General features: G+C 43.9%; 1 protein-coding gene across 1 annotated transcript; it reads right to left on the bottom strand.

Annotated features, from left to right (window-relative positions):
* Positions 1-389: 389 nt before the first annotated feature.
* On the bottom strand, positions 390-4,223 carry LOC120435242 (neoverrucotoxin subunit alpha-like; the record flags this gene model as incomplete). The annotated part of the gene is made up of 2 exons (XM_039604398.1): positions 390-459; positions 3,727-4,223. Coding segments are annotated over 2 exons (567 nt in total), but the record flags the coding sequence as incomplete, so codon positions are not given.
* Between the last annotated feature and the right edge of the window lie 21,692 nt (positions 4,224-25,915).

Below are 25,915 nucleotides of genomic sequence, written 5' to 3'. Positions count from 1 at the left end.
AAGCTCACACAGCGTCTCTGTCATTCAATATTGTGCTATATATTGTATCTATGCAAAGATGAACAGACTGTGTGTTCACTGGTCTCTGTGCTGCTGACTGCTTTGCTGCAGCTCTGATGTCATCATCACTCCCTCCTCCACCCTCAGCAGTCCCAGCATGCTGCTGTGGTGCACCCCACCCTCACTCTACACCTGAGCCATAGACCACACCCTCCACCTCAATATACACCACAGTTTTCTCTGCTATGGAAATGAGATCAGGAGGAAATCATTATTATTATTATTTAATAAATGCTCACATTAATGTGGGCTTATTTGTTTCATATTAGAAACATTAGTCGAGTGTTTTTAGTATAAAATGGTGAAAGTCCCTCTTTTTGCTCCTCCCCTCACCTGTGGATGGACGGTGCTGTTACCGTGGTGACAGCTTGGATGTGTTTCAGTCCTGCCTGGTTATCACTGCAGGAATCTTTCACATTTATTACAGGTAATAACTCTGATTTTTCTGTGTATTATGAACTAAATGTATCCTGATACACACAGAGATGGATGAGCAGAGGTCACATGATGAAAGAACAAACATGGAGTCTTTGATTTATTTAGATATTTATTGATGAATGCAAACAAACCCTGACACTGAACCATCGTCCAGCTTTCACAGAACAAACCTGATCACATGACCTGCTGACCCAAACAGTGCAAAGCTCCATGGCAACAACAACAAACAGCCTCACATATGTTAACAGAGGCTGTTAGAAGCACAGAGTCTTTACAGTCTTTCTCCTGTTTGTACACAGATCTCTGCACATCTTCATCACAGTTACTCACAGACGTGCAGAGTGTGTGGATATCAAAGCTAAGTTTCCACCATGTTTGTAGTCTGTACTGGGACTCATGGAGCATCTCTCTATGAGCACTCAGTGCTTTAAACAGTGAGTCCCAGTTTAACCAGCAGCCTTCACACCACACATCACACAGACATGGAAACTTCAAACCCTCAGACTGAAGTCACTGGCAGTCTCTGGCACCAGCGACTGCGCTAACAAACAGACAGCAAACAGTGAAGGTTTGTAGAGAAAGCTGGTTGGGTAATACCAAGTATGCAGCGGAGGAGGCGGGGTTACATTACTAGATGATTAAACATGAAACTATTTTGCTGATAATAATTGAAACGATCAAAGAAAATCAAGATAATTCATAATTTTATAAACTGGAATGATGAAATTATATTGGCTGGATCTAATTATTGGGGGGTCATGACCCCTGTAACCCCCCTGGAAGTTACACGCCTGGTCCTGAGGTCAAATCCACCATCTTTGTTTCAGTGCTGAGCTTCATGTTCTCCCGTGTTTGTGTGCGTCCTCTCTGGTACTCCGGCTTCCTCCCACAGTCCAAACACATGCAGTTAGTGGGGTCAGGTTAACTGTGAGTGGTTGTGTCTCTCTGTGTTATTCCACCTTAATAAATGACTTCCTGTTAGCATTAAGTGCTTCTGTAGGACTGATGTCATTTTCATGGTTGGATCATTTAAATGAAGCTGGACTCAGATGCAGTAAATAAGTTGATTGATCATTAATGAATAAAGCTGGTCAAATCCATCACGTGGACACATGTGATTGTGTAGTATTGATCCCAATGCTGGTATTAGTCCTGGATCAATAACACTGGATGGATGCGTTCAGCATGGAGCCCCTGAGCTGTGTTACAGACAAACATGAAACTGACAGGTCTGTGTCATTCACAGTCTGTAACACTTCTAAACAACAGAGGCTGACCCAAGTGCCTCAGAGCCAGGCACGCTCACATCACAGCTCTCTAAAGAAGTTTCAAAATAAGAGCTGAAAGCTGTGTTTGCTTGTGTTAGCTTATTATTGTGGAGACTAACATTCAGTGATCATGTGTTCAGACTCATAATGATTACTCTCATAAATCCTGATCTTTGTATTTACTGTGTGTTGGATCAATAACTGAGATTCATCGTATCACACAGCTGTGCTGCTGCTGCTGCTGGTGATGTCAGCACATCTGGAACAATCCGAGGTATCTGCTACCAGACTGAGCAGGACGTGAGACCTGTGGACTGTTTAAAGCTGTCCCTCCACAGGTCACTCAGACCTGATCCACACCTCAGTGAGATTCTCTGACTTCCTCAGTAGAGACAGAAACCATTCAGATCTGGGACGATCAGCTGACTGATGATGTCACACAGACTGTGTTTTTCAGGAACAGTGATTCTGATGTGAGCCTGCTAGCTGACAGCAGACCTGATGAAACCACATGTTGACATCTGTGAGGACAGACTGGACTCTTTGACTGCACCTTGGTTCTCCTCAGAGGTCTGTACAGGAGCATGTCCACCCCACTGAAGATCTCAGTCACTGTGAAACATAGAAACCTGCTTGTGTGGCCTCTGCCTCACATGTAGATGCAGCTACAGGTTTCTCTGTCAGTCAGACTGAAACAGTGTCCTGATGCTGCATCATTCAGCTCTGTGCCCCAGTCAGCATCACTGTGTCTACCAGTGTCAGTGTTTCTTTTCCTGTAACACTCAGCACAGGCTCAGCTGGTATCCAGTGTTGGACTTTCAGCTGCTGTCATAGATCCTCTAACATAGATCAGCTCTGCTACATGTTGTTAGATCAGTGCAGCTGCCTGTCATGTCCTGATGTTTCTCTGGGTCAGCAGCTTCTCCATCAGAGGTTCACATGGAGCTGATCCAGTATCTCCAGTAACTGTGTTCTGTGCCTCACTGGTTCATCCTTCTGTCTGTGTGACGTCAGTCAGATGTTAAACTCTGTAATCTTCACTGTGTCACAGAGTTCAGTGAGTCCCGTTATTCACAGGATCAATCAGATCATCAGAGAACAGCTGATCAGCAATCAGTGGTGCCAACAGCACCTCCTGTGGTGAGAGGATGCAATAATGCAATGTAGCATTTTACACTGAACACTTCCAGTCATGGAAACTGTCTGTTGGATCTGTGTGACGTTGCTTTCTTGTGTTGCTTTCTTGGTTAGAGTTCCTCACAAATGTGCAGATGATTCTTCTAATGAGGCGTCGACCATGTTTTCAGTTCTTTGGAAGAAAACATCGCCTTTTGCCATCCTTACTTTTCTTTGACTTCTTCAAATGCAGCTGAACTCCAGCTGGTATTTTATTGGACTCTGCAGCTGTTTCTGGTCATCAGTTCATTCCTGCAAACCTCTGAACCTGAACAACAATGATGCTGCATTGCTGGCTGATCCCAAAAGGTTGATTCTGTTCATCTGGACGTTTTCACGTTTGCTCACTGATCAGGTGACTTCTTCAGTCTCAGCTGACTGCAGCTTTACAACCTTACAAACAGCACATTTGCACAATGACTGAAACCAGCAGCACCTGATATATATGATACTAATATAATACATATACATATATAATCCATACTAATGATGAAGGAACTGAGCTCACAGTGTTCATTCAGTGAACTACTCAGTTTATTTTGGGCCTCAGAAATGCTCACTCTGTTTGTACATCACTGTCAGCAATAGACTCATTCTGCTGTGTGGACAGGGACACATGTGACATCACTTCCTGTTTGTTTGTGACTGAAGAGGAAGAAGTTTACAAGGAATCATTGAGAAGAGTTTCAAACATCAACTGAACTATCTGTTCAACAGTCAGAGTGTTTCTCTAACAGGAGACACTCTTTACACTCAGCACAGGGACACTGAGGAACCAGGAGACCAGAACCAAAACCCAGGATAAAGAGTTTGAGTGAATGTGGTGTTGAAGGTGTGGAGGTGGATCAGAGTGTCAGAGGAGACTCTGTAGAAGGACAGAGTGCCAGCAAGACAGTCCACATACACTGCTGCTCTGTTAGAGACAGAGGAGGAGGGGGAGGAGGAGATGGGTGTTCGTCTGTTATTGTGCCAAACATAACGAGGACCATTATCAGAGCAGCTCAGACTCCAGGAATGATCATTGTGTCCAAACCTACAGTCATCACTGCCTCCTTTCCTTCTGATGCTTCTGTAACTCACTGATATATCAACGTCTCCTCTCCACTCGACCTCCCAGTAACAGCGACCAGTCAGACCATTTCTACACAGCAGCTGAGGCCAAACATCTAATCTGTCTGGATGATCAGGATATGGCTGAACCTCCTCCACACGTGTCACCTTCCTGTTGTTGTCAGACAGTTGGAGGTTTGTGTTCACTGTGTTTGTGTCGATTGTGAGTTGACAGGAATCTGATGGAGAGAACAAACACAATCCAGCTGCAGTTATTGATCCATCATCTGTTCATTGATTGACACTTTGATGATGACTCCTGACATGATGAAGATGGTTGAATGTGTGCTGCTTTGTTTTCATGAATCCCATTAAAAACACACTTACACTTCCTCAGACCTGGTCTCAACCATCGGACTCCAGCAGGCTCCACCCTGAAAGGAGGAGGGGGGTCAGAGCAGCACAGTCAGCATGCACACATGGACATTACATGGCTCTCACACACACACTGTTACACACTGAGGATGGCTCAAAGCTCGGCTCCACTGTTTTATTCAAAGAAATCTACATTTATTTATCAGCACATTTAAAAACAGGTTGAGCCAAAGTGCTGTAGTAGAGAGTAGAGTAGAGATAAAATAGGAAACATACACAGTAATTACTATAAAGACTCGTCAGAATTGAAAGCTACAGAGTACAAATGTGTTTCCAACCGGGTTTTAAAAATGTCGAGTGTTGGTGACGACCTGATGTGAAGGGCGACTGTTCCAGAGTTTAGGTGCAGAGATCGATAAAGCTTGCTCACCTCTGTTTTTACGTCTAGTTCTGGGGAAAGTCAGAAGCAACTTATCTGCAGACCTGAGGCCTCAACATGGATTATTTCTTGTTAAAAGGTCAGAGAGATAAGATGGAGCTAATCCATTCAGAGATTTAAAGACAACCAACAAAATTTGAAGTCGATTCTACAACGTACTGGTAACCAGTGTACACATGTCAGGATTGGGGAGATAAGATCAAATTAACGAGTGCCTGTCAGGAGTCCGGCTGCCGCATTCTGTAGACGCCAGTGTAGGGCCTGGTTAATACCAAAATAAAGACTATTGCAGTAGTCAAGCCTAGAAGAGATAAATGCATGTATCACTCTCTCATGACATTCTTGGTTTTTGCAATGGCAGCTAACGCTAATTTGATGTGAATTAGCATTATATTACTGAGGAGTTAATGCTAAGAAGGCTGCAATTAGTGGCTAATGCTAATTTTAGATGAATAAGCATTGGCTTATCCGCTAATGCTAACACTGTTTTCCCTTACTTTTTAACAATGACAATAGCTAATGCTAATACTCTTTTCCCTTGTGTTATAACGACGTGAGGAGTTAATGCTAAGAAGGCTGCCATTAGTGGCTAATGCCAATTTTAGGTGAACAATCAGTAGCAGCTAATGTTAATACCGTTTTCCTTTGCTTTATAACAATGAGAACAGCTAATGATAAGAAGGCTACTGTTATTAGCTAATGCTAATTTGAGGAGAATTAGCATGATCCGCTAATGCTAACACTGTATTCCCTTACTTTTTAACAATACGAGTAGCTACGTTTAATTTAAGGTGAATAATCAGTAGCACTGGATGCTCATATCATTTGCCTTTGCTTTATAACAATGTGAGATGCATATGCTTGGTAGGCTACCGTTATTACCTTATGCTAATTTGAGGTGAATTAGCATCATGTGCTAAGCTAACACTGTTTTCCCTTGCATTTAACGATGTGAGGAGTTAATGCTGAATAGGCTGCCATAAGTGGCTAATGCTTATTTTAGGTGAATAAGCATTGGCAGCTAACGCAAAGTCTTGCTTTATATAAAGCAGCTAATGCTAAGTGGGCTGCCGTTATTAGCTAATGCTAATTTGATGTGAATTAGCATTATCTCATGTCTCATATGCAGGAAACAAACAGGAAGTAAGTGAAGGACACAGGAAATGTTTCCAGCTCTTCCTCCTCTATCAGACATTCTCTCCATACCTGAGAGTGTCCAGTCTCCCGCCTTGTTCCTTCAGTCCAGCTGACAGCAGCTTCATTCCTGAGACTCCTGGATGATTGTAGCTCAGGTCCAGCTCTCTCAGATGGGAGGGGTTGGAGCTCAGAGCTGAGGCCAGAGAAGTACAGCCTTCCTTTGTGATCAGACAGCCTGACAGACTGCAGACACACAAAACAACAATCCATCTGTCAACAATCATTTTCTCTTTATCACATACAATAAAATCTCTCCATTTACATCCATTCAATGTAACTTTATTTATAAGTGACAATTCCCAACAGACAACAGTCATCTGAAGCTGTTTAACAGTGTAAGGTAACAGCCTCCAATATTAGAGAGAAAGCCCCAACCGTCAGACAATCCACTGTGAGCAGCACTTGGTGATGGTGGGAAGGAAGAACTCCCTTTGACACAAAGATCCTCCCAGTGAAAACAGGCTCCAGGAGGAGCATCTACCATGACTGGTTGCAGGGTGAGGGGAAAGAGAAGAGATCAGCTCAGAGAGACAAGAACAAAACACAAACTAAGGCGAGAGAAGACAAAAGTTAAGGACATGCAGTAGTGACATATAAAAGCATCAGGAGTGAAAAAAGGGGAGTGGAGAAGAAAGCGGGGCATTATGGGAAGTCCACCAACAGCCTGAGCCTATAGCAGCATAACTAAGGGATGGTTCAGGGTCACCTGATCCAGCTCGGACTATAAGCTTAATCAAAAACGAAACTTTGAAGCTGATCTTTAAAGTAGAGAGGGTGTCTGGGTCTCCTGAACTCAAACTGGGAGCTGGTTCCACACCAAGTCCAACATAGCCAGGCTGAGTCATTAGATTAGTCCAAAGTAAAGTCAGAAAGTCATTATTTGTGTCACATTTTAGTGGAAATGTAGAAAAACTATCCAAAAGTTATTTCTAAATCTGATATTAAACAGTTTAAACGGTGAAAAACGCTGTAAAGAAAATGAAAACAGTCAATAAAAGCCTTTTTAGAGGGTCACCAGTTTAAAGCTCAGACATTTAAACTGGTGATTCTACTTCTCTGCTCCATTTCCTCTCTAGACTTCCTGTTCCTATGAGGGATTTGTTTGGCTGAACATTCTTTTAGCCTTTCTTTAGTTCTTTGGGTGCTAATCAAAGGGGAAAACACACGAGTCATGTGAAGTGACAGAAGGAGTGCTCTGATTGGTTGGGATTCACAAACTATGGTGCTATTTTTCAAGTTTAGCTTTGCAGCGCCAAGAAGATCTCTTAAATAGGGATGAGATGCTCCACCACTGAAGTTTCCACACTTTGGAGCTTCTGAAGCGCAGATGTTTGGAAATGCTGCTCCAACACGTGGTTCAAACACTCAGATCACATGACCTCAGCTGCAACAGGTGGCATACCTGCTGCTTCCAGGCATTGCCAGGCTCAGGAATTCCAGTTTTTGATTGGCTGGTCTTTTGGACTGGGCCTTGTAATGACTGAATGATGTTTTTATAGCACTGCTTCAGTTTATTCCACACACATTCAGTCCTATCAGCAGAGAGAGAGCCACACACTGTCTGTAACATCATCAGAAGATCTCAGTAAAAACACCACCTCTGCTTCAAGGACTAAATCAAACAGGCACCAGTTTTCAGCTCTGTCTGCACTCTACTTTTTTTCTACTTTCAACAGAAAATAGGATTTACTGCATTCAGGGATATCATCCTCACTGTCAGCTGTTACTTACACACTGTGTTTAGAAATACAGAAAATATTGATCCTATAAAAAGGAAAGGTAGAAAAACACATTGATTGATTCCGGGCTCTATTTTCCTTTTTGATTTCCACTGACGCTTCTATTGTGAGTCTGTCAAATCCAACAGGACTTGTGCAGGTTCACTATGAGCCAAACTCCAGACTGACAGTGAAACATCAGGCCAGTGTTAGAAGATAAAGTTCAGGAAAGTTTCTTCATGGTTCAGAAGATGTTCAGCACAGGACGACTTAAAGATGTGCGTGAAATGGAGGCTTCTGATTGGTCAGAATGAGCCTGTGAAAATGGGACAAACTTTGTTTAAAAAGAAAACACATTTAGTCTTTTCATGGAAATTTATCTTTTTCAAAGTGATTCCAAATCAAAGCTAGTGCCATGGCAGCTTGTAGCTTTGATTGACAGTGTGTAGAACAAGCCTCATGACACAAACTCCCAGAAAACCTCAAAATCAACATAATACATCCAAAGTTTCATGGCTGGGAGCAAAACATGAGGTCAACAAACAGCTGTAAACACGTGTGCTTATTACAGTAAACACAGCAAGGCAAGGCAAGGCAAGGCAAGTTTATTTATATAGCACAATTCAACAACAAGGTGATTCAAAGTGCTTTACAGAGACATTAAAAACAAAAACAAATAAAAAGCATGATTTAAATTTGATTAAAACAAGCAAGCAAACAAACAAACAAACAAACAAACAAACAAACAAAACAGTATATAAAATCAAATATCAAAACAGTAGATAAAATCAGTAGTTAAAAAGTAGGTTTTGAAATTTAAACTTAAGAGTGGATTTGGTGCTTTATTCAAATGCAGCTGAGAATAGGTGAGTCTTCAACCTGGATTTAAATAAACTGAGTGTTTCAGCTGATCTGAGGCTTTCTGGGAGTTTGTTCCAGATATAAGGAGCATAAAAGCTGAATGCAGCTTCTCCGTGTCTGGTTCTGACTCTGGGGACTGATAACAGACCGGATCCAGATGACCTGAGGGATCTGGAAGGTTCATACTGGGTAAAGTAAATCCGTTGGGCATCTTTCTTCGCCTTTAGACAATAATTCTGATGGCAAAAGAACCAAACGGGACAGGTTAAAAAAAAAAAAAAAAAAAAAAAAAAAAAAAGCAGTGAGCTGTTTCAGTTAAAAAGACTAGATGTTACAGTCCATGATCCCTGCATTGCTAGGTTAGGGTTAACCCTAGGTTTACGGATTAGAGATCTGATCTAGATTATCATTTTAAAATTTGGGACACATCATCAGTAGTGGAGCATGGATGTTTCGGTGATTATCACTAGACACCGGGGTGCATTTTCCATTGCTATACCCCTCTGACCTGTATTCCCCATGTGATGTGTTGTAATGTATGTATGGCTGGAAGGGTAAAATGGCGCTGGCAAAGTTTGGCAGCCTAACCCAAATTTCCCACGTGTGGGACTAATAAAGGTTATCTTGTGTTATCTTATTTTATATTCACTGCAACTGAGAAATAATGCTTACCTCTTTAGCATTTATGGAGCCTAACTTCTTCAAAGGGATATAAAAGGTGATAGAGAGACGTAAGACAAGAGGGACAAGATAGGAGAGAGCAGAGAGGAGAGTCGGAAGGGGGGCGCCCGATCTGGCTTCCCACACCTCCCCGCCGGATCGGGGTGTATGCTCTACCTCCCCTCTGCCTCCCAGAAAAGGGAAGAAGAGCAGAGGGGAGAAGATTGGAATAGTTCTTTTCTCTTAGCTGACTGCCTTAGCTGCCCAAGTGATGTCAGCCCTTTTCAACCATAGTCAGTGACTGGTCCTCTCAACAGTGTTAGCTAGTTCTCTTATAGCCTGCCGTTGCGCCTGCACTCTGATCCCAATCTCTCTAAGCAGTTTTGCTGTTGTACTGGCAACAAAGCCCCTGCACCCCACTTCCACAGGGCACACCTTGATCTTCCACCCTCTGTCCTCTGCCTCAGCTGCCAAGTTGGCATACCGCAGCTCCTTACGCTCAAATGCTTCCTCCCATGGTACCGTCAGCTCACTTACGTACCAAGTTTTCGGGAGTTAGACCAGAGGACAAGGTCTGGTCGCAGAGTTGTTGTTACGATCTCTGTGGGAAAAATTAGCCTCTGATCCAAGTCCACTTGCATCTGCCAATCCCTGGCGGCCTTCAGCGGGCCCAGGTCTGGGGTTGAGGGGCTCGTCCTCGGCTTGTCTCCTTCCCGGACAAAAGTTGATGAAAACTGACGCTCCTCTTGGTTCGTGAAAGGTTGAGCGTTAATGGATTTTCTTTTCCACTCAACTTTCTCGGCAAGACACATGAGAACCTGGTTGTGTCTCCATGTGTATCTGCCCTGAGTAAGGCTAGTCCAACAACCAACCAAGATGTGCTTGAGTGTTGCTGGGACTATACACAGGGGGCAGGATGGGTCCTTTCCAAACCACAGCTGCAGATTTATTGGGGAAGGTAGCACATCGTATGTCGCTCAGATGGTGAAACTTAGTCTATTAGACTCCATGCCCCAGATTTCCCAGATTTGTGACCGCTGTGAACAGTGTTCTCACACTATCTACTCCCTGTGTCAACATACATGAGGCTGTTTCAGCTGCTTAGTTATTCAGTGCAACACACCACAAACACCTTTATACAACTAAATATACTGAGAGCACAATGCTGTGGTTGCTGTGGTAACCATCCATATATTCAGCTGTTTGGGGCCGAGTCTGCTTCCTCATCCTTGGGAAAAACCCTCAAAGTTTGATGTGTTTTTGACTTGAAGCTTTTTGGGATTTGGTTTTATTTGTTGTTCTACACACTGTGAAACAAAGCTAGAAGCCACTGTGGTACAGTGGGGGACTCAAACCCAGGGCCCAACCTGCTCCAACAACAGTCAGAATGATTTTATCAAGTCTCATATTCTGTTCATTAGGAAAAACACAATAATGAAGAGCAAATGTTTATAGAGGCACATTCAAACCAATTACAACAGTCCATTCACACTGACCTCCACCTTTTTAAATGTGAGTAAACACATCATGGTTCTGAGTGCTGATGAGGTATCTGGGACAGGTGATGATGATGATTTTGAACTCAGTCTGAGGTTTGATTACACTGAACCTGCACTGCTTTCTCCTGTTTATGACACATTTATACCCAAAGTCTCAGCTGGATAACAAAGAACGAGGAAAATCAAATTTGTTGAGAGAATTGTTAACAAATGTGGTGAGAGTGTTGTAATTGTTAAAGAAAGAACTATGATTTATATGTGTTTGACAGATGTCAAAACAGCTACACAAACACCTGAAACTGATCAAATACAACCCAACATATTAAAAATAAATATGTTCCAGTTACCACAACTTATATAACTTATACTGGGGGTTCATTATGCTCAGTGACTCTGGCATGTTGAATAGAAACAAAGATAAATATGTTGAAGTTAACTACTATAATGAATCAGAAAATAGAATAACAGTGATTTTAATAACAGGCCTCACTTTGTAAAGAGTCTGACGTTGGATGTGTGTGTGTGGTGCAGGATGTAGGTGAAAGCTACACAGATTATGGGGATAAGAGCAACTTTAGGCCTGACTGCTCATCCTACCTCCAACCTTTCCTCACCACTAAATTAACATTAGCTCAGAGTAGGTTAGTTAGATAATCAAAGTCATTTCATTATTTTTTGTGATTTTTACCATTTGATTTTGCTTTGCTCCTGCTGAATTTCTTTAATACAATTTCCTGGAGCCCCACACTCCTGGTACCGGGGGCAAAAGGAGGAGATCCCATTTAATTGGTTATAACACGGGTCAGAAATATAAGTCCTGACATGTGTGGTATCCACAGAAATCTCAGCTAAAGTCTCACAGAAACCATTTCTACAACCACCAAACACAACGAAACAAGCCATGATTAAACGAGCAGTAAATGCGCAAAAGTCCGCTAAACAAACAAAACCGAACCAGAAATTCTCCAGACTTCATGTAACCGGCTAAAGAAAGGCTAGTTAGCTTCCAGAGCTATCACCGATGCCAAACACCAAGTTTCACCACACTCTGACTAAAATTCACTGAAAGAACCGCAAACAAAGACCACAAAAACAGACAGCGGTACTAAGACAGAAACTGGGTTACCGTCCCGATTTCCTCCGTTATTTTTGCCGATAGCATCATGATTTTCAGCACCTACCACAGCTAACTAGCAGCATCAGAGCCACATCCGTCAACAACTGCCATTATAGGCCCAGCTACGGACACGTGACGAGACAGATGCCATCCATCCATCCTCATCCGCTTTATCCGAGGTCGGGTCGCGGGGGCAGCAGCCTAAGCAGAGAAGCCCAGACCTCCCTCTCCCCAGCCACCTCCTCCAGCTCATCCGGGGGAACACCAAGGCGTTCCCAGGCCAGCCGAGAGATATAATCTCTCCAGCGTCCTGGGTCTGCCCTGGGCCTCCTCCCGGTGGGACATGCCCGAACACCTCACCCAGGAGGCGCCCAGGGGGCATCCTTGTCAGATGCCCGAACCACCTCAACTGGCTCCTTTTGATGTGGAGGAGCAGCGGCTCTACTCTGAGCCCCTCCCGGATGGCCGAACTTCTCACCCTATCTCTAAGGGAGAGGCCAGCCACCCTTCGGAGGAAGCTCATTTCTGCCGCTTGTATCCGGAATCTCGTTCTTTCGGTCACTACCCACAGCTCGTGGCCATAGGTGAGGGTCGGGACGAGAGATCGACCGGTAAATTGAGAGCTTCGCTTTTACACTCAGCTCCCTCTTCACCACGACGGACCGGTGCAGCGTCCGCATCACTGCAGCCGCAGCACCAATCCGCCTGTCGATCTCCGGCTCCCTTCTCCCATCACTCGCGAACAAGACCCCGAGATACTTAAACTCCTCCACTTGGGGCAGGAACTCATCCCGACCGGAGTGGGCACTCCACCCTTTTCCGGCTGAGAACCATGGCCTCAGATTTGAAGGTGCTGATCCTCATTCCCGCTGCTTCACACTCGCTGCGAACCGCTCCAGTGCGAGCTGGAGGCCCCACCGATGAAGCCATCAGAACCACATCATCCGCAAAAAGCAGAGATGAGATTCTGAGGCCACCGAAGTGAAAGCCCTCCGCCACTTGGCTGCGCCTAGAAATCCTGTCCATAAAAATTATGAACAGAATCGGTGATAAAGGGCAGCCCTGGCGGAGCCCATCACCCACCGGAAACGAGTCCGACTTATTGCCGGCAATGCGAACCAAACTCTTACAACGGTTGTATAGGGATCGAATGGCCCGTAGCAATGGGCCAGACACCCCATACTCCCGCAACACCTCCCACAGGACACCCCGAGGGACACGGTCGAATGCCTTCTCCAAGTCCACAAAACACATGTAGACTGGTTGGGCAAACTCCCATGCACCCTCAAGTATCCTCGAGAGGATAAAGAGCTGGTCCAGTGTTCCGCGACCAGGACGAAAACCGCATTGTTCCTCCTGTATCCGAGGTTCGACTAAAGGACGAACTCTCCTTTCCAGCACCCTGGCATAGACTTTCCCAGGGAGGCTGAGGAGTGTGATCCCCTGTAGTTGGAACACACCCTCCGGTCTCCCTTCTTAAAGATGGGGACCACCACCCGGTCTGCCAGTCCAGGGTACTGCCCCTGATCTCCACGCAACATTGTAGAGGCGTGTCAACCAGGACAGCCCTACAACGTCCAGAGCCTTCAGGAACTCGGGGCGGACCTCATCAACACCAGGGGCTCTGCCACCGAGGAGTTGTTTAACTGCCTCAGTGACCTCGACCCCAGAAATTGGCGGGTCATTCCCCTCATCCCCAGACTCTTCCTCCTTGGAAGATGTGTCAGTGGGATTAAGGAGGTCCTCGAAGTATTCCTTCCACCGTCTGACAATTTTCTCAGTCGACGTCAGCAGCGCACCGCCAGCACTATACACAGTGCAGGTAGAGCACCGCTTTCCCCACCTGAGACGCCTGACGGTTTGCCAGAATCTCTTCGAGGCAGTCCGAAAGTCTTTTTCCATGGCTTCTCCGAACTCCTCCCACACCCGAGTTTTTGCTTCAGCCACTGCCCGAGCCGCATTCCACTTGGCCTGTCGATACCGGTCAGCTGCCTCTGGAGTCCCACAGGCTAACCAAGCCCGATAGGACTCCTTCTTCAGCCTGGTGGCTCCCTTCACCTCTGGTGTCCACCATTTGGTTCGGGGATTACCACCACGGCAGGCACCAACCACCTTGCGGCCGCAGCTCAATGCAGCAGCTTCGGCAATGGAGACGCTGAACATGGTCCATTCGGACTCAATGTCCCCAGTCTCCCTCGGAATGTTGTTGAAGCTCTACCGAGGTGTGCGTTGAAGATCTCGCGGACTGGGGCCTCTGCTAGACGCTTTCCAGCACACCCTCACTACGCGCTTTAGGTGCACCGGGTCTGTCCAGCATCCTCCCCGCCACCTGATCCAACTCACCACCAGGTGGTGATCAGTTGACAGCTCAGCCCCTCTCTTTACCCGAGTGTCCAGAACATATGGTCGCAGGTCTGGTGATACGATTACAAAATCGATCATCGACCTGCGGCCTAGAGCATCCTGGTGCCACGTGCACTTATGGACACTCTTATGTTCGAACAAGGTGTTCGTTATGGCCAAACTGTGATTTGCACAGAAGTCCAATAACAAAACACCACTCGGGTTCAGATCAGCGAGGCCGTTCCTCCCAATCACGCCCCTCCAGGTCTCGCTGTCGTTACCCACGTGAGCATTGAAGTCTCCCAGTAGGACAACAGAGTCTCCAGGTGGGGCACCTTCCAGCACCCCCAGGGACTCTAAGAAGGCTGGGTACTCTGAACTGCCACTCGGCGCATAAGCGCAGATGACAGTCAGGACCCGTTCCCCACCCTGAGGCGCAGGGAACAAACCCTCTCATCCACCGGAAAAACCCCAGCGTACCGGCAGCAAGCTGGGGGATATTAGAATACCCACCCCAGCCTGCCGCCTCACCAGGGGCAACTCCAGACTGAGACAGAGTCCAGCCCCTCTCCAGGAGACTAGTTCCAGAGCCCAAGCCATGCGTGAGGTGAGCCCGACTATATCTAGCCGGTACTTCTCAACCTCACGCACTAACTCAGGCTCCTTCCCCACCAGAGAGGTGACATTCCATGTCCCTATTGCCAGTCTTGGCAGCCGGGATCGGTCCGCCAGGGCCTCCGCTCCCTGGCCGCCGCCCGACACACAATGCACCCGACCCCTATGGCGCCTCCTGCGGTGTGGTGGGCCTGCGGGAGGATGGGCCCATGTCTCCTCTTCGGGCTGTGCTCGGCCGGGCCCCATGGACTAAGGCCCGGCCACCAGACGCCGCCCTCGGGCACCCTCCCGGGCCTGGCTCCAGGGCGGGCCCCGGTAACCCTATCCCGGGCAGGGTAAACTGTTCCCTCGATGTTCTTTTCATACGGGTCTTCTGAATCGCTCTTTGTCTGGTCCTCACCCAGGACCAATTTGCCATGGGAGACCCTACCAGGGGCAAAAGCCCCAGACAACATAGCCCCTGGGATCCCTGTGACACACAAACCCCTCCACCACGATAAGGTAGCGATTCACGGAGAGGGAGACAGATGCCACATGCAGTAAATTTGGGCCCATGTGGGGTTTGGCCTTGCGACTTCTGATTGGTTGAATTGAAGTGAACATGGCATGTTAGTATGATTCTATTGGCTCAAACGATTTTACAAGATTCATTCATGGCCAGAGGTGCTGTATTTTGTCACTGTTTCACTTTAGAAACATGAATCTTTACACAGATGATGTTTATATGTTGGTTACTGATTGTTGAATGTTGATTACTGAATTTCTGAAATAAAATGTGAACTGATATCGTGGATATGCTGACCTCGCTCCGTGGTGTACAGGGCCATTTACCCTCATGATTAATATTCACAATAAAAATATTAGCCGAACATCATGAAGTCTGTGTCTGTTTCATAGTGTCGAACAACCTTTGTACAGTTACGCTAATAACAGCTCCATTGCTTGTGAGGTGAGCAGGTCTATCCCACGCTTTGCAGGGAGACTGGGCTGGGCAGACATCTGCGAAATCATCGAAGCACTTTTGCAAAGAGGCTCTATCTTGGCAAACCAACCAGATATCTGAAGATTAAACCACTACATTCTCGGCTAAAAAACTAACACATAAACAGGGTTTTTCAAAGTACAGTTCTGCTAGTTTCAACATGCCAGTTGTTGGTGTGGAGAAACGCCTTATAAAAGCAATGGCCACCAGGCCAAAGCAATGGTTTTGACTCGATCAGCATTAAACCTGCCCCCTGAGTTTGATGGGTGCGGCTGATAGAAAAAATGATTTCATGATAAGAGCTGAAAGGGACAAAAGTGCCAAAATGAATTAATAAAATACACCATTAAATAATTTACAAAATGTGGCAATAATTAATTAAAATGCTAAATAAATAAATAATTAATTCAGTGTGTCAATAACTAATTAAATGTGTCATAAAGAGATGGGCCAATAAAGAACTGCCAGGTATTATTCAGAGTATGTTTTTTTGAAAGAAGGAAGTTATAACTTAAGGGGTTTTTGTAACTTTAAAACAGGGAAGGAACGTACTACAAGAAAAAGCTTTTGGTTTTCTGTTCATGGAGTGAAACTGTGGAACAGTCTGAATATGGTATTAAAGCAATGTCCAAACATAAAACAGTTCAAAAAGAGTTATCCCTGCATTCCATACAGATTGAACATTTTACTGCAAATGAAAACATAAGGTGAACAAATATCAATAATCAATGATTTACATTCAGACATTTCTATGTAAAGTTACTGTTTTGCATTAATATAAATCAGGTTTGAAATGATTAGCAGTGAAAAAATTTAAATCCTGACCTGAGAGTTTCCATTTTACAGTGTGGACTCTTCACTCCAGCAGAGAGAAGCTTCACTCCTGAATCCTGCAGGTCAGAGTTACTCAGGTCCAGCTCTCTCAGACTAGAGGACTGGGAGCTGACGACTGAGGACAGAGCTTCAAAGCCTCTCTCCGAGAACTGACAGTGACTCAGTCTGAAAAATGAAAGATAAACATTAAACAAATACTGTTGTTAAAATGTAGTGAGGATGCACTGAAGCGTTGTTAGATTTAGCAATATGCAATCCTGTTTCTACAGGAATACATTCCTTACTAAGATACAACAAATGGATGACACTGACAGACACTGGTTAAAATACACTGATCAAAAGAAAAAGAAAATATCAAAATGGTACTCATTTTTTTCAGGAATCATTCATTTCTTCCTAAGATACAACAACAAATTACCTTTAATAGCTTAAAGACACCATTAACAAAAATACACTTATCAAAATGGTACTCAGAGTGATGGATCAATTCTAGGGCAAATGCCAACTGGGCTCCATGTCCCCATCAGTGAGGGCAGGGCATTAACACCAAAGCAGCTGACATTGATCAATAAGTAATTAATTAATTAAAAGTAAATAATAAACTGACTTGATGTTATACTTTGATTAAAAAATATTTATTTTGTTTCGTTCTTTATTTAAGTAGAACATTTTTATCAGTTAATTCTGCTAATTTGATCAAAAACACAACATCACTTAATCTCACCTGAGCGTATTCAGTTTACAACATGGAATTGTCAGGCCGGTAGAAAGAAGCTTCACTCCTGAATCCTGCAGGTTGTTGACACTCAGGTCCAACTCTCTTAGACTAGAAGACTGGGAGCTGAGAACTGAGGACAGAGCTTCACAGCCTCTCTCTGAGAGATAAGGCACACTCAGCCTAAGGCAAAAGGAAAAAAAATTGTGTTCAGCATTACTGTTTAAGGTTAACATACTGGTAAATAGAAACAAGTGAAGAGCTGGTAGATTTACTGACACTGGTTTAGTACCTGCTGGCACATCCATACACGGCTGTTCATCAGTTGCCCAAAATAAATATCTGTTATTGTTCTAAATAGTAATTACTGATCACAAAATGAACCTTACTGCAGCCTCTCACGGTTCATCTGTTTCATTTGTGGGTGTCTGCATCTCAAATTATCATGGGCTTTCTACTCAACTATGTCCAATTTAAATTGCATGGTGGTGTGTGATTTTGGCTTCATATTTCAAATCATTTTCAAGATATATAGATTTTTTTTGTGAAAAATAGCCTATCAACCTACTTCCAGCATGTTTGTTCACACTTTTGATCATATTTGACAATATTATTTTAACCCTTTCACAAATAGTGGTCACTACAGTGGACAGCTATTTAAAGGCTGTTTTCTTGTATTTGTGTGAGTGTTGATGGTATACTTGCACATAAACCACTACATTGGACACTGATGTGTCACTCCATACCCTGCCACCCACTGGCCGTTTAATGTTACTATAGATGTATGACATGGTTCATTGTAATTTTTGTTATGTAACCCTGTCATGTAACCTCAATCAGGATTTTTTTTCTTAAGTATTTTTATTCATCTTTACATTCCTAAAGAACACTATAAATACTTCAGAAAAAAATCCTGATTGACGTTGTGATAATTCATACATGAAAGGGTTAATTTTCTTTAAATAAATTTAATTGGGGCGATCGTGGCTCAAGAGTTGGGAGTTCGCCTTGTAATCGGAAGGTTGCCGGTTCGAGCCCCAGCTTGGACAGTCTCGGTCGCTGTGTCCTTGGGCAAGACACTTCACCCGTTGCCTACTGGTGGTGGTCAGAGGGCCCGGTGGCACCAGTGTTCGACAGCCTCGCCTCTGTCAGTGCGCCCCAGGGTGGCTGTGGCTACAATGTGGCTTGCCATCACCAGTGTGTGAATGTGTGTGTGAATGGGTGAATGACTGGATATGTAAAGCGCTTTGGGGTCCTTAGGGACTGTTAAAGTGCTATATAAATACAGACCATTTAAAGATAAAAGCATATATTAAACTAGGGATGTTGGATATAACGATTTATATCAGATGACGATATACGGAAAATATTTTTTTATGGTTTGCATGGTCACTGTGGTGGCTATATTAATTTCTTTCTTTTATATTTAACATAACCACACTACGGACGGACAAGCGCCTGTTTTTATGCGTTGTCGTTAGCAACAATGACAGTAAAACCATTGCGTATCTGCTTGTTTATTTTCCACATAAAGCTTTCACAATAAAGCTCAAGATCCTGTTGAGACTTTTCAAAATAAACTGAATCACGTGAAAAAGTATGCAGAATATATTTACAGATGAGAAGCATATAAGAGCTGTCAGGTGCTAAAAAATAGACTCAAACGTTAGAACAGGCTTTTCCGTGCCGCACGCCCTGCAATAAATACTCACAAAGAAAATGGCGGCCAGTAAAACCTATGTCTAAAATGTATCGTTTCATGCATCGATCAAAACACTCGACTCCAGGTACATGACACCCAGCTGGAAACACTTCACACAAATCGAGCTGTCCGAGATTCACAGAATTTACAGAAAATGTTCAATTTTTGTGATTTATACCATCGGGACGATAGATGTCTTATATCGGGATATGAGATTTTGGTCATATCGCACAGCACTATATTGAACAACATTTTTCTCTGTCATAATTAGAATACCACCTGAAAACAACATTTTTGGTCTATTCAGATAGGACCATTTACTGATATTTTTCTTTTTAATGGTACAAATAGCAGTTGCTCAATCCAGCATAAAAGTCATCTAGTTATTTTATTTTGCATTATTGTAATTATACGGTGGAACAGTGTTTAGCACCATTGCCTCACAGCAAAAAGGTTTCTGGGTCCAAATCCACGACCTGGCCTGCTTCCTCCCAGATTCCAAAGACATGCAGTTAATGGGGTTAGATACTTTATTCGTCCCACAAGGGAAATGTTTGTGTTAATGCAGTACGATAAAGAGTAAAAATAGTACAGGTGAGGTTTGGTTAATTAGTGAACCTAAACTGTCTATAGGTGTGACTGTGAATGATTCTCTGACTCTCTGTGTTAGCCAACTGGGATAGGCTCCGCCCCCCTCACAACCCTGAACTGGGATTATGTCATTCAGAAATTGGAACTTGTTGTCCTTAACAATGTTTTTATTAGCGTTTGAAAAAATTTTTTTTATAGGATTTTACAGAACTGTTCCTTTGCTAGCTGCCTGCTAGCATCTAGCACCCTGTTGTAAATGGTAAATGGCCTGTATTTGTATAGCGCTTTAATGTGCTGGATTCCTCAAATGGGAGTATTTTCAAACAGCCTGCACCTTAGAAAGAACACTAATTTTTAAAAAGTCTCAGATTGCATCAATTAGATGTTCTGAATGTTGGTTTTGACTAATTTTCAAATAAACTGCCCACCCCAGGTTTCCATTACCCCCAGTGGGTCTGAGCAGTACCAAAGGTAAAGAGGTGAGACACTGATGAAGCAGGTGAGCTGAGCTGCAGTGATAAGTGAGGGAGCTGACTGATTGCACTGCTGAGGTGAAGTAGAATAACAGATATACTTCCTTTTAAAGATGGATACTGGAAGGTTAGGGGAAGATGACTCCTCATTCTGTGAACAGGTGATAAGCAAGTGTGTACGCATTCAGCAATGAGAGGGAAGGTTGGCTCAGATCCTGGCGAGTGAGGACTAGTTACTCCAGGATAAGGTCAAGATATGATTGAGAGATTCTGGAAGACTAAACCATTGAACTTTAATGGAAATTATTTCTACTAGAGCATATATAGCAAATTAGTCCTTCCATCAGAGTTGTCCACAAAGCAGTGAGATAAAATCTCAAGTCTCATTCTGCACAGTGTAAATGTCATTGTCCTCCGGTCCTCACTGATCATTGTATTCTGTCACAAACTGTCATGGTTCACAGACTGTGCACAGTATTGGGATGGAATTATTTGACGTGCCTCAATTCTATGCTTTATATTAACTAAAATGCCATATAACCATATACTGTAGTATGAAGTGGACACGGCCCTGAAAATAAAGGCATTAGACTAAGTGTCCTTGGGGGGTAAAATGCTGTAGACTTTGACGCTTGCCTGGGAGAAAGTAGATAACAGGGGACCAACTTTTAGTGGAAAGTTACTGAAACACTGTTGTTTAGACTAGAGAGGGACCAGCAGGCACCTAGTTTTGAGAAAACAGAGGTTGTTGATTTCTGTGTGTCAGTGTCTGCTGCTGGAACTGCCCAAGTGGATTTTGATGTTGGATGCTGCGCTATGAAAATCCCCAAGTACATGTAATAAAATTGATTGTTTATTCTGAGAAAAAACAGGAATGGGATATTACACTGTTTTATGATGCATTATACTGCTGATTTATAAGAAATACTGGTTGCAAAAAATTGTGGCCTAATTTGTCTGATTAAAAAGAACAAAACATTATCCACAGGTAGCCAAGGTCATAACTGAGAGACAGAAAGAAGGTGAATGCTTAGTTTGGAGGGGGGCTGAAGCTTTAAGAATGTGAGAAACAGTCAGACACTTCGAGATCTGGCAGAAAACCCTCCCATCGTTATCTCCCGTCCGGACGTTTGTAATGCTCAAAGTGTGGTATGGAATAAAGAGAAATTTATTGTTGATTGAGCATTAAACACCAATTGTTGTTTTTCCTTCAGCCCGAAGATCAGAGAATCAGGGTATTTAACAACAGTCAGAAATCAAAGTGCATGACAAAGGACAGATTGAAAAAAAAGGAAATAGATCAGGCAACAGGCAACCTGAAGAAACGCGACGAATATGATTGAATCTGCCAGCAGCTGCAGATCTTGGGAACTGTACCGGTGAGGCTGATTGTAACATATAGAAGTGAGCTCATCTGAGCTGCTGAGCAGTGCACTGATGCAGAGCAATAAGACCAGAGGAGGAATGAGGGATTTGATGGTTATCACCTATGGGTCCATCACAGTCTTTGAATGTCTTTAGACAGTGATGCTGCTAGGCTTTTAACTAGCACATGAAATAGACTGGACATTACTCCAGTTTTAATTTCTTTACACTGGTAACCAGTTCATTTTAGAATTCATTTAAAATTTCAGTCCTTACTTTTAGAGCCCTGTATGTATAGGCTGCATGCCAAATATCCTTGGACAAGATACTAACCCCATGTTTGCCTACTGGTGGTGGTCAGAGGGCCCGGTGGCGCCAGTGTCCGGCAGCCTCGCCTATCTCAGTGCGCCCCAGGGCGGCCTGTATGACATTAAATGTTTGCTGTTTTATGTTTTTATCTTCTGTGTTTTTTATTGTCTGTTTCTACTGTAAAGCACTTTGTGGTTTTTGACCTGTGAAAGGTGCCGTATAAATAATGTTTACTTACTGGATGATTCTGGATATGAATTTGATAAAAGCTGACACCCAGAAATATTTAGGATACTCTGACATTTACTGCTGCTATCAAACATTAAATAAACTCGAGTTTATTTAGTGCTGATGATCATTTAATTAAATGTGTTTGAATGGTAAATGGACTGATTCTTATATAGTGCTTTTCTACTCTCCTGGAAAAAAGCTGTATACAACATGCCTCATTCACCCATTCACACCCACTTCTAGACTCAAGTGCAAACTAATCAACATTCATACTCCGGTGAACGCATCAGAGGGCAACTTGGGGTTCATATCTTGCCCAAGGATATTTGGCATGCAGACCGGGGAAGCCAAGGATCACCAACCTTTCAATCAGTAGCTAATCTCCTCTACCACCTGAGCCACAGCCACCAAGTTTTTAAGCGCCCATCACACATTGCACTGTTTATGTTATAAATAAAGGTATGATCACATATTTACTCACAGAGCTTTGTTGGAGGCTTTGACCACTGGCAGCAGCCTCAGAAGAGCCTCCTCTGAAGCAGAATATTTCTGCAGGTCAAACACATCCAGATCTTTTTCTGATGACAGTAAGATGAAGACCAGAGCTGACCACTCAGCAGGAGACAGTTTATCTGTGGAGAGACTTCCTGATCTCAGGGACTGTTGGATCTCCTCCACTAGAGAACGATCATTCAGTTCATTCAGACAGTGGAACAGATTGATGCTTTTCTCTGCAGACAGATTCTCACTGAGCTTCTTCTTGATGTACTGAACTGTTTCCTGATTGGTCTGTGAGCTACTTCCTGTCTGTGTCAGCAGACCTTGTAGGAGAGTCTGATTGGTCAGTGAGATACTTCCTGTCTGTGTCAGCAGACCTCGTAGGAGAGTCTGATTGATCTGTGAGATACTTCCTATCTGTGTCAGCAGACCTCGTAGGAGAGTCTGATTGGTCAGTGAGATACTTCCTGTCTGTGTCAGCAGACCTCGTAGGAGAGTCTGATTGGTCTGCAGTGAAAGACCCAGGAGGAAGCGGAGGAACAAGTCCAGGTGTCCATTTGGACTCTGTAAGACCTTGTTCACAGCATTTTGGTAGAAGTGTTCCTCTGCAGATTCTCTTGTGTCAGACCACATGGAGATTATTTGTTGTTCTTCCAGCAGATTGAGTCCAGAGTTGATGAAGGTCAGATGGACATGAAGAGCAGCCAGAAACTCCTGAACACTCAGATGGATGAAGCAGAACACCTTGTCCTGGTACAGTCCTCTCTCCTCTTTAAAGATCTGTGTGAACACTCCTGAGTACACTGAGGCTGCTGTGATATCGATGCCACACTCTGTCAGGTCTGATTCATAGAAGATCAGGTTTCCTTTCTGCAGCTGATCAAAAGCCAGTTTTCCCAGAGACTCCATCATCTTCATGCTCTCTGGACTCCAGTGTGGATCTGTCTCAGCTCCTCCATCATACTTGACCTTCTTCACTTTGGCCTGAACCACCAGGAAGTGGATGTACATCTCAGTCAGGGTCTTGGGCAGCTGTCCTCCCTCTCTGGTTTCCAGCACATCCTCCAGAACTGTAGCAGTGATCCAGCAGAAGACTGGGATGTGACACATGATGTGGAGGCTTCGTGATGTCTTGATGTGGGAGATGATCCTGCTGGCCTGCTCCTCATCTCTGAATCTCTTCCTGAAGTACTCCTCCTTCTGTGGGTCAGTGAACCCTCTGACCTCTGTCACCATAGAAACACATTTAGGAGGGATCTGATTGGCTGCTGCAGGTCGTGTGGTTATCCAGAGGCGAGCAGAGGGAAGCAGTTTCCCCCTGATGAGGTTTATCAGCAGCACATCCACTGAGGTGGACTTTCTAGGGTCAGTTAGGATTGTAGTTTTGTGGAAGTCCAGAGGAAGTCGACACTCATCCAGACCATCAAAGATGAACACAACCTGGAAGTATTCAAAGCTGCAGATTCCTGCTTCTTTGGTTTCAGTAAAGAAGTGATGAACAAGTCCCACCAAGCTGAACTTTTCCTCTTTCAGCACATTCAGCTCTCTGAAAGTGAATGGAAATATGAACTGGATGTCCTGGTTGGCTTTGTCTTCAGCCCAGTCCAGGCTGTATTTCTGTGTTAAGACTGTTTTCCCAATGCCAGCCACTCCCTTTGTCAGCACTGTTCTGATTGGTTCGTCTCTTCCAGGTGAGGCTTTAAAGATGTCTTCTTGTCTGATTGTTGTTTCTAGTCTGTCTTGTTTCCTGGATGCTGTTTCAATCTGTCTGACCTCATGTTCATCATTGACCTCTGCAGTCCCTCCCTCTGTGATGTAGAGCTCTGTGTAGATCTGATTGAGAAGGGTTGGGTTTCCTGCTTTAGCGATGCCCTCAAACACACACTGGAACTTCTTCTTCAGAGCAGATTTAAGGTTACGATGACAAACTGCAGCAAGTTCTGAACAACAATAATACAAATACGACTTCAACAATCAGTTCATATTCTCACAAATGGCCATTACAATTTTAATACACCACAAGAAATCAAAGCATTCAAGTAAATCTGTCGCTTGAGACATTAGTTGAATGGTTTCAGTTTTCAGCAGCTTAAATCTTTTTAGAAATCCTCTTACTGCTCTGCAGACGATGAGCCAGCTCCTCCTGCTTCAGTCTCCTCAGGAAGTTCAGTGTGATCGTTATAAATGCCTGTCTGCTGCTCCTCTGCTCATCATCCTGCCTTTGAGTCTCTAAGGATTCTGGGTAATCTGGACTCAGAGCCTTCTGGATCTTCTTCAGCTCGTTCTTCACAAAAGTGATGATGTTGTCCTCCAGCAGCTGGAACAGAATATTTATGAATGAGCCAATCAGACTGAAATCATGGAGCCAAACATCAGATCCATGTTGGACACACTGACGATCCACTGGTCTACAAAGAGCAGCATGGAGATGACTGTGAACAGAATAGATGTAAAAGTAGTTGTTGTACATGTACAGACCATAAATATGGAGTCCAGCTGTGTTTGATGCTGCTGGGCAGACTGACCACTGGGAACCTCTGAGCACTGCTGCTCCACTCTGTGGAGGAACCATGAAGAATTAGTTGTTATTGTACAAATACACACACACACACACACACACACACACACACACACACACACACACACACACACACACTTTTCCTGCTTCCCTTGTTGCATCTGTATTTGTAGTTTCACTGTCAGAGTTCAAAGTGATCAATAATACAAATTATACTCCAGAGTCCTCCCACTGTTATCCTGATTACTGATACTTCTTTGTTGTGTTTCTCACTCTGAAAAAACACAACAAAATTAAATTATTGTAAAGTTAATAAAAAGTCAAAATCTATCAGAAGGTTAACCACAGTTTGTTAAACTCGCAGCTGAACTCTGAATGTCACACTGCTGGAATAAAAACTACTTTCTGATCAGCTGCTGCTTGCTGTATTTCAACCTTAATTAATAATTAATTAATAGTTTGAAGGACTTTATCTGCAATCAGAGAAATCGTAAACAGGGAGAAGGACAAATTACAGAGCAGGTAAATATAAGAAAAAAGATGGATTTTGTTTGATGATATGGGGTAGATTTACTAAGCAAATGATCCTAATGCTGCAGTCACAGTGTGAGTGAGCCAAAATCCAAGAACTCTGATGTTCTCTAGTCTGTATGCAGCACCAACTGGTGCTACTGGTCAGGATGGCTGTGGCTCAGGAGGCACAGCAGGTCAGAGAGCAGGTCCCTACTACTGGGAAGGTTGGTGCTTCAATCCGTGTCTGCTCCAGTTTGGATGTCAAATATGCTTGAAATCTGCCCGAGTTGTTCTCTGATGCAACCATCAGAGTATCAATGTGTGTCAATGTTAGATAGAAAGTACTAACACAGAGAAAAGTGCTGTGA

Source organism: Oreochromis aureus, linkage group 3 (assembly GCF_013358895.1).
Source record: "Oreochromis aureus strain Israel breed Guangdong linkage group 3, ZZ_aureus, whole genome shotgun sequence".
In the NCBI taxonomy this organism is placed as follows: domain Eukaryota; kingdom Metazoa; phylum Chordata; class Actinopteri; order Cichliformes; family Cichlidae; genus Oreochromis; species Oreochromis aureus.
The sequence above is the reverse complement of the archived record's forward strand: the minus strand, read 5'-3'. Positions and strand labels throughout refer to the sequence as shown.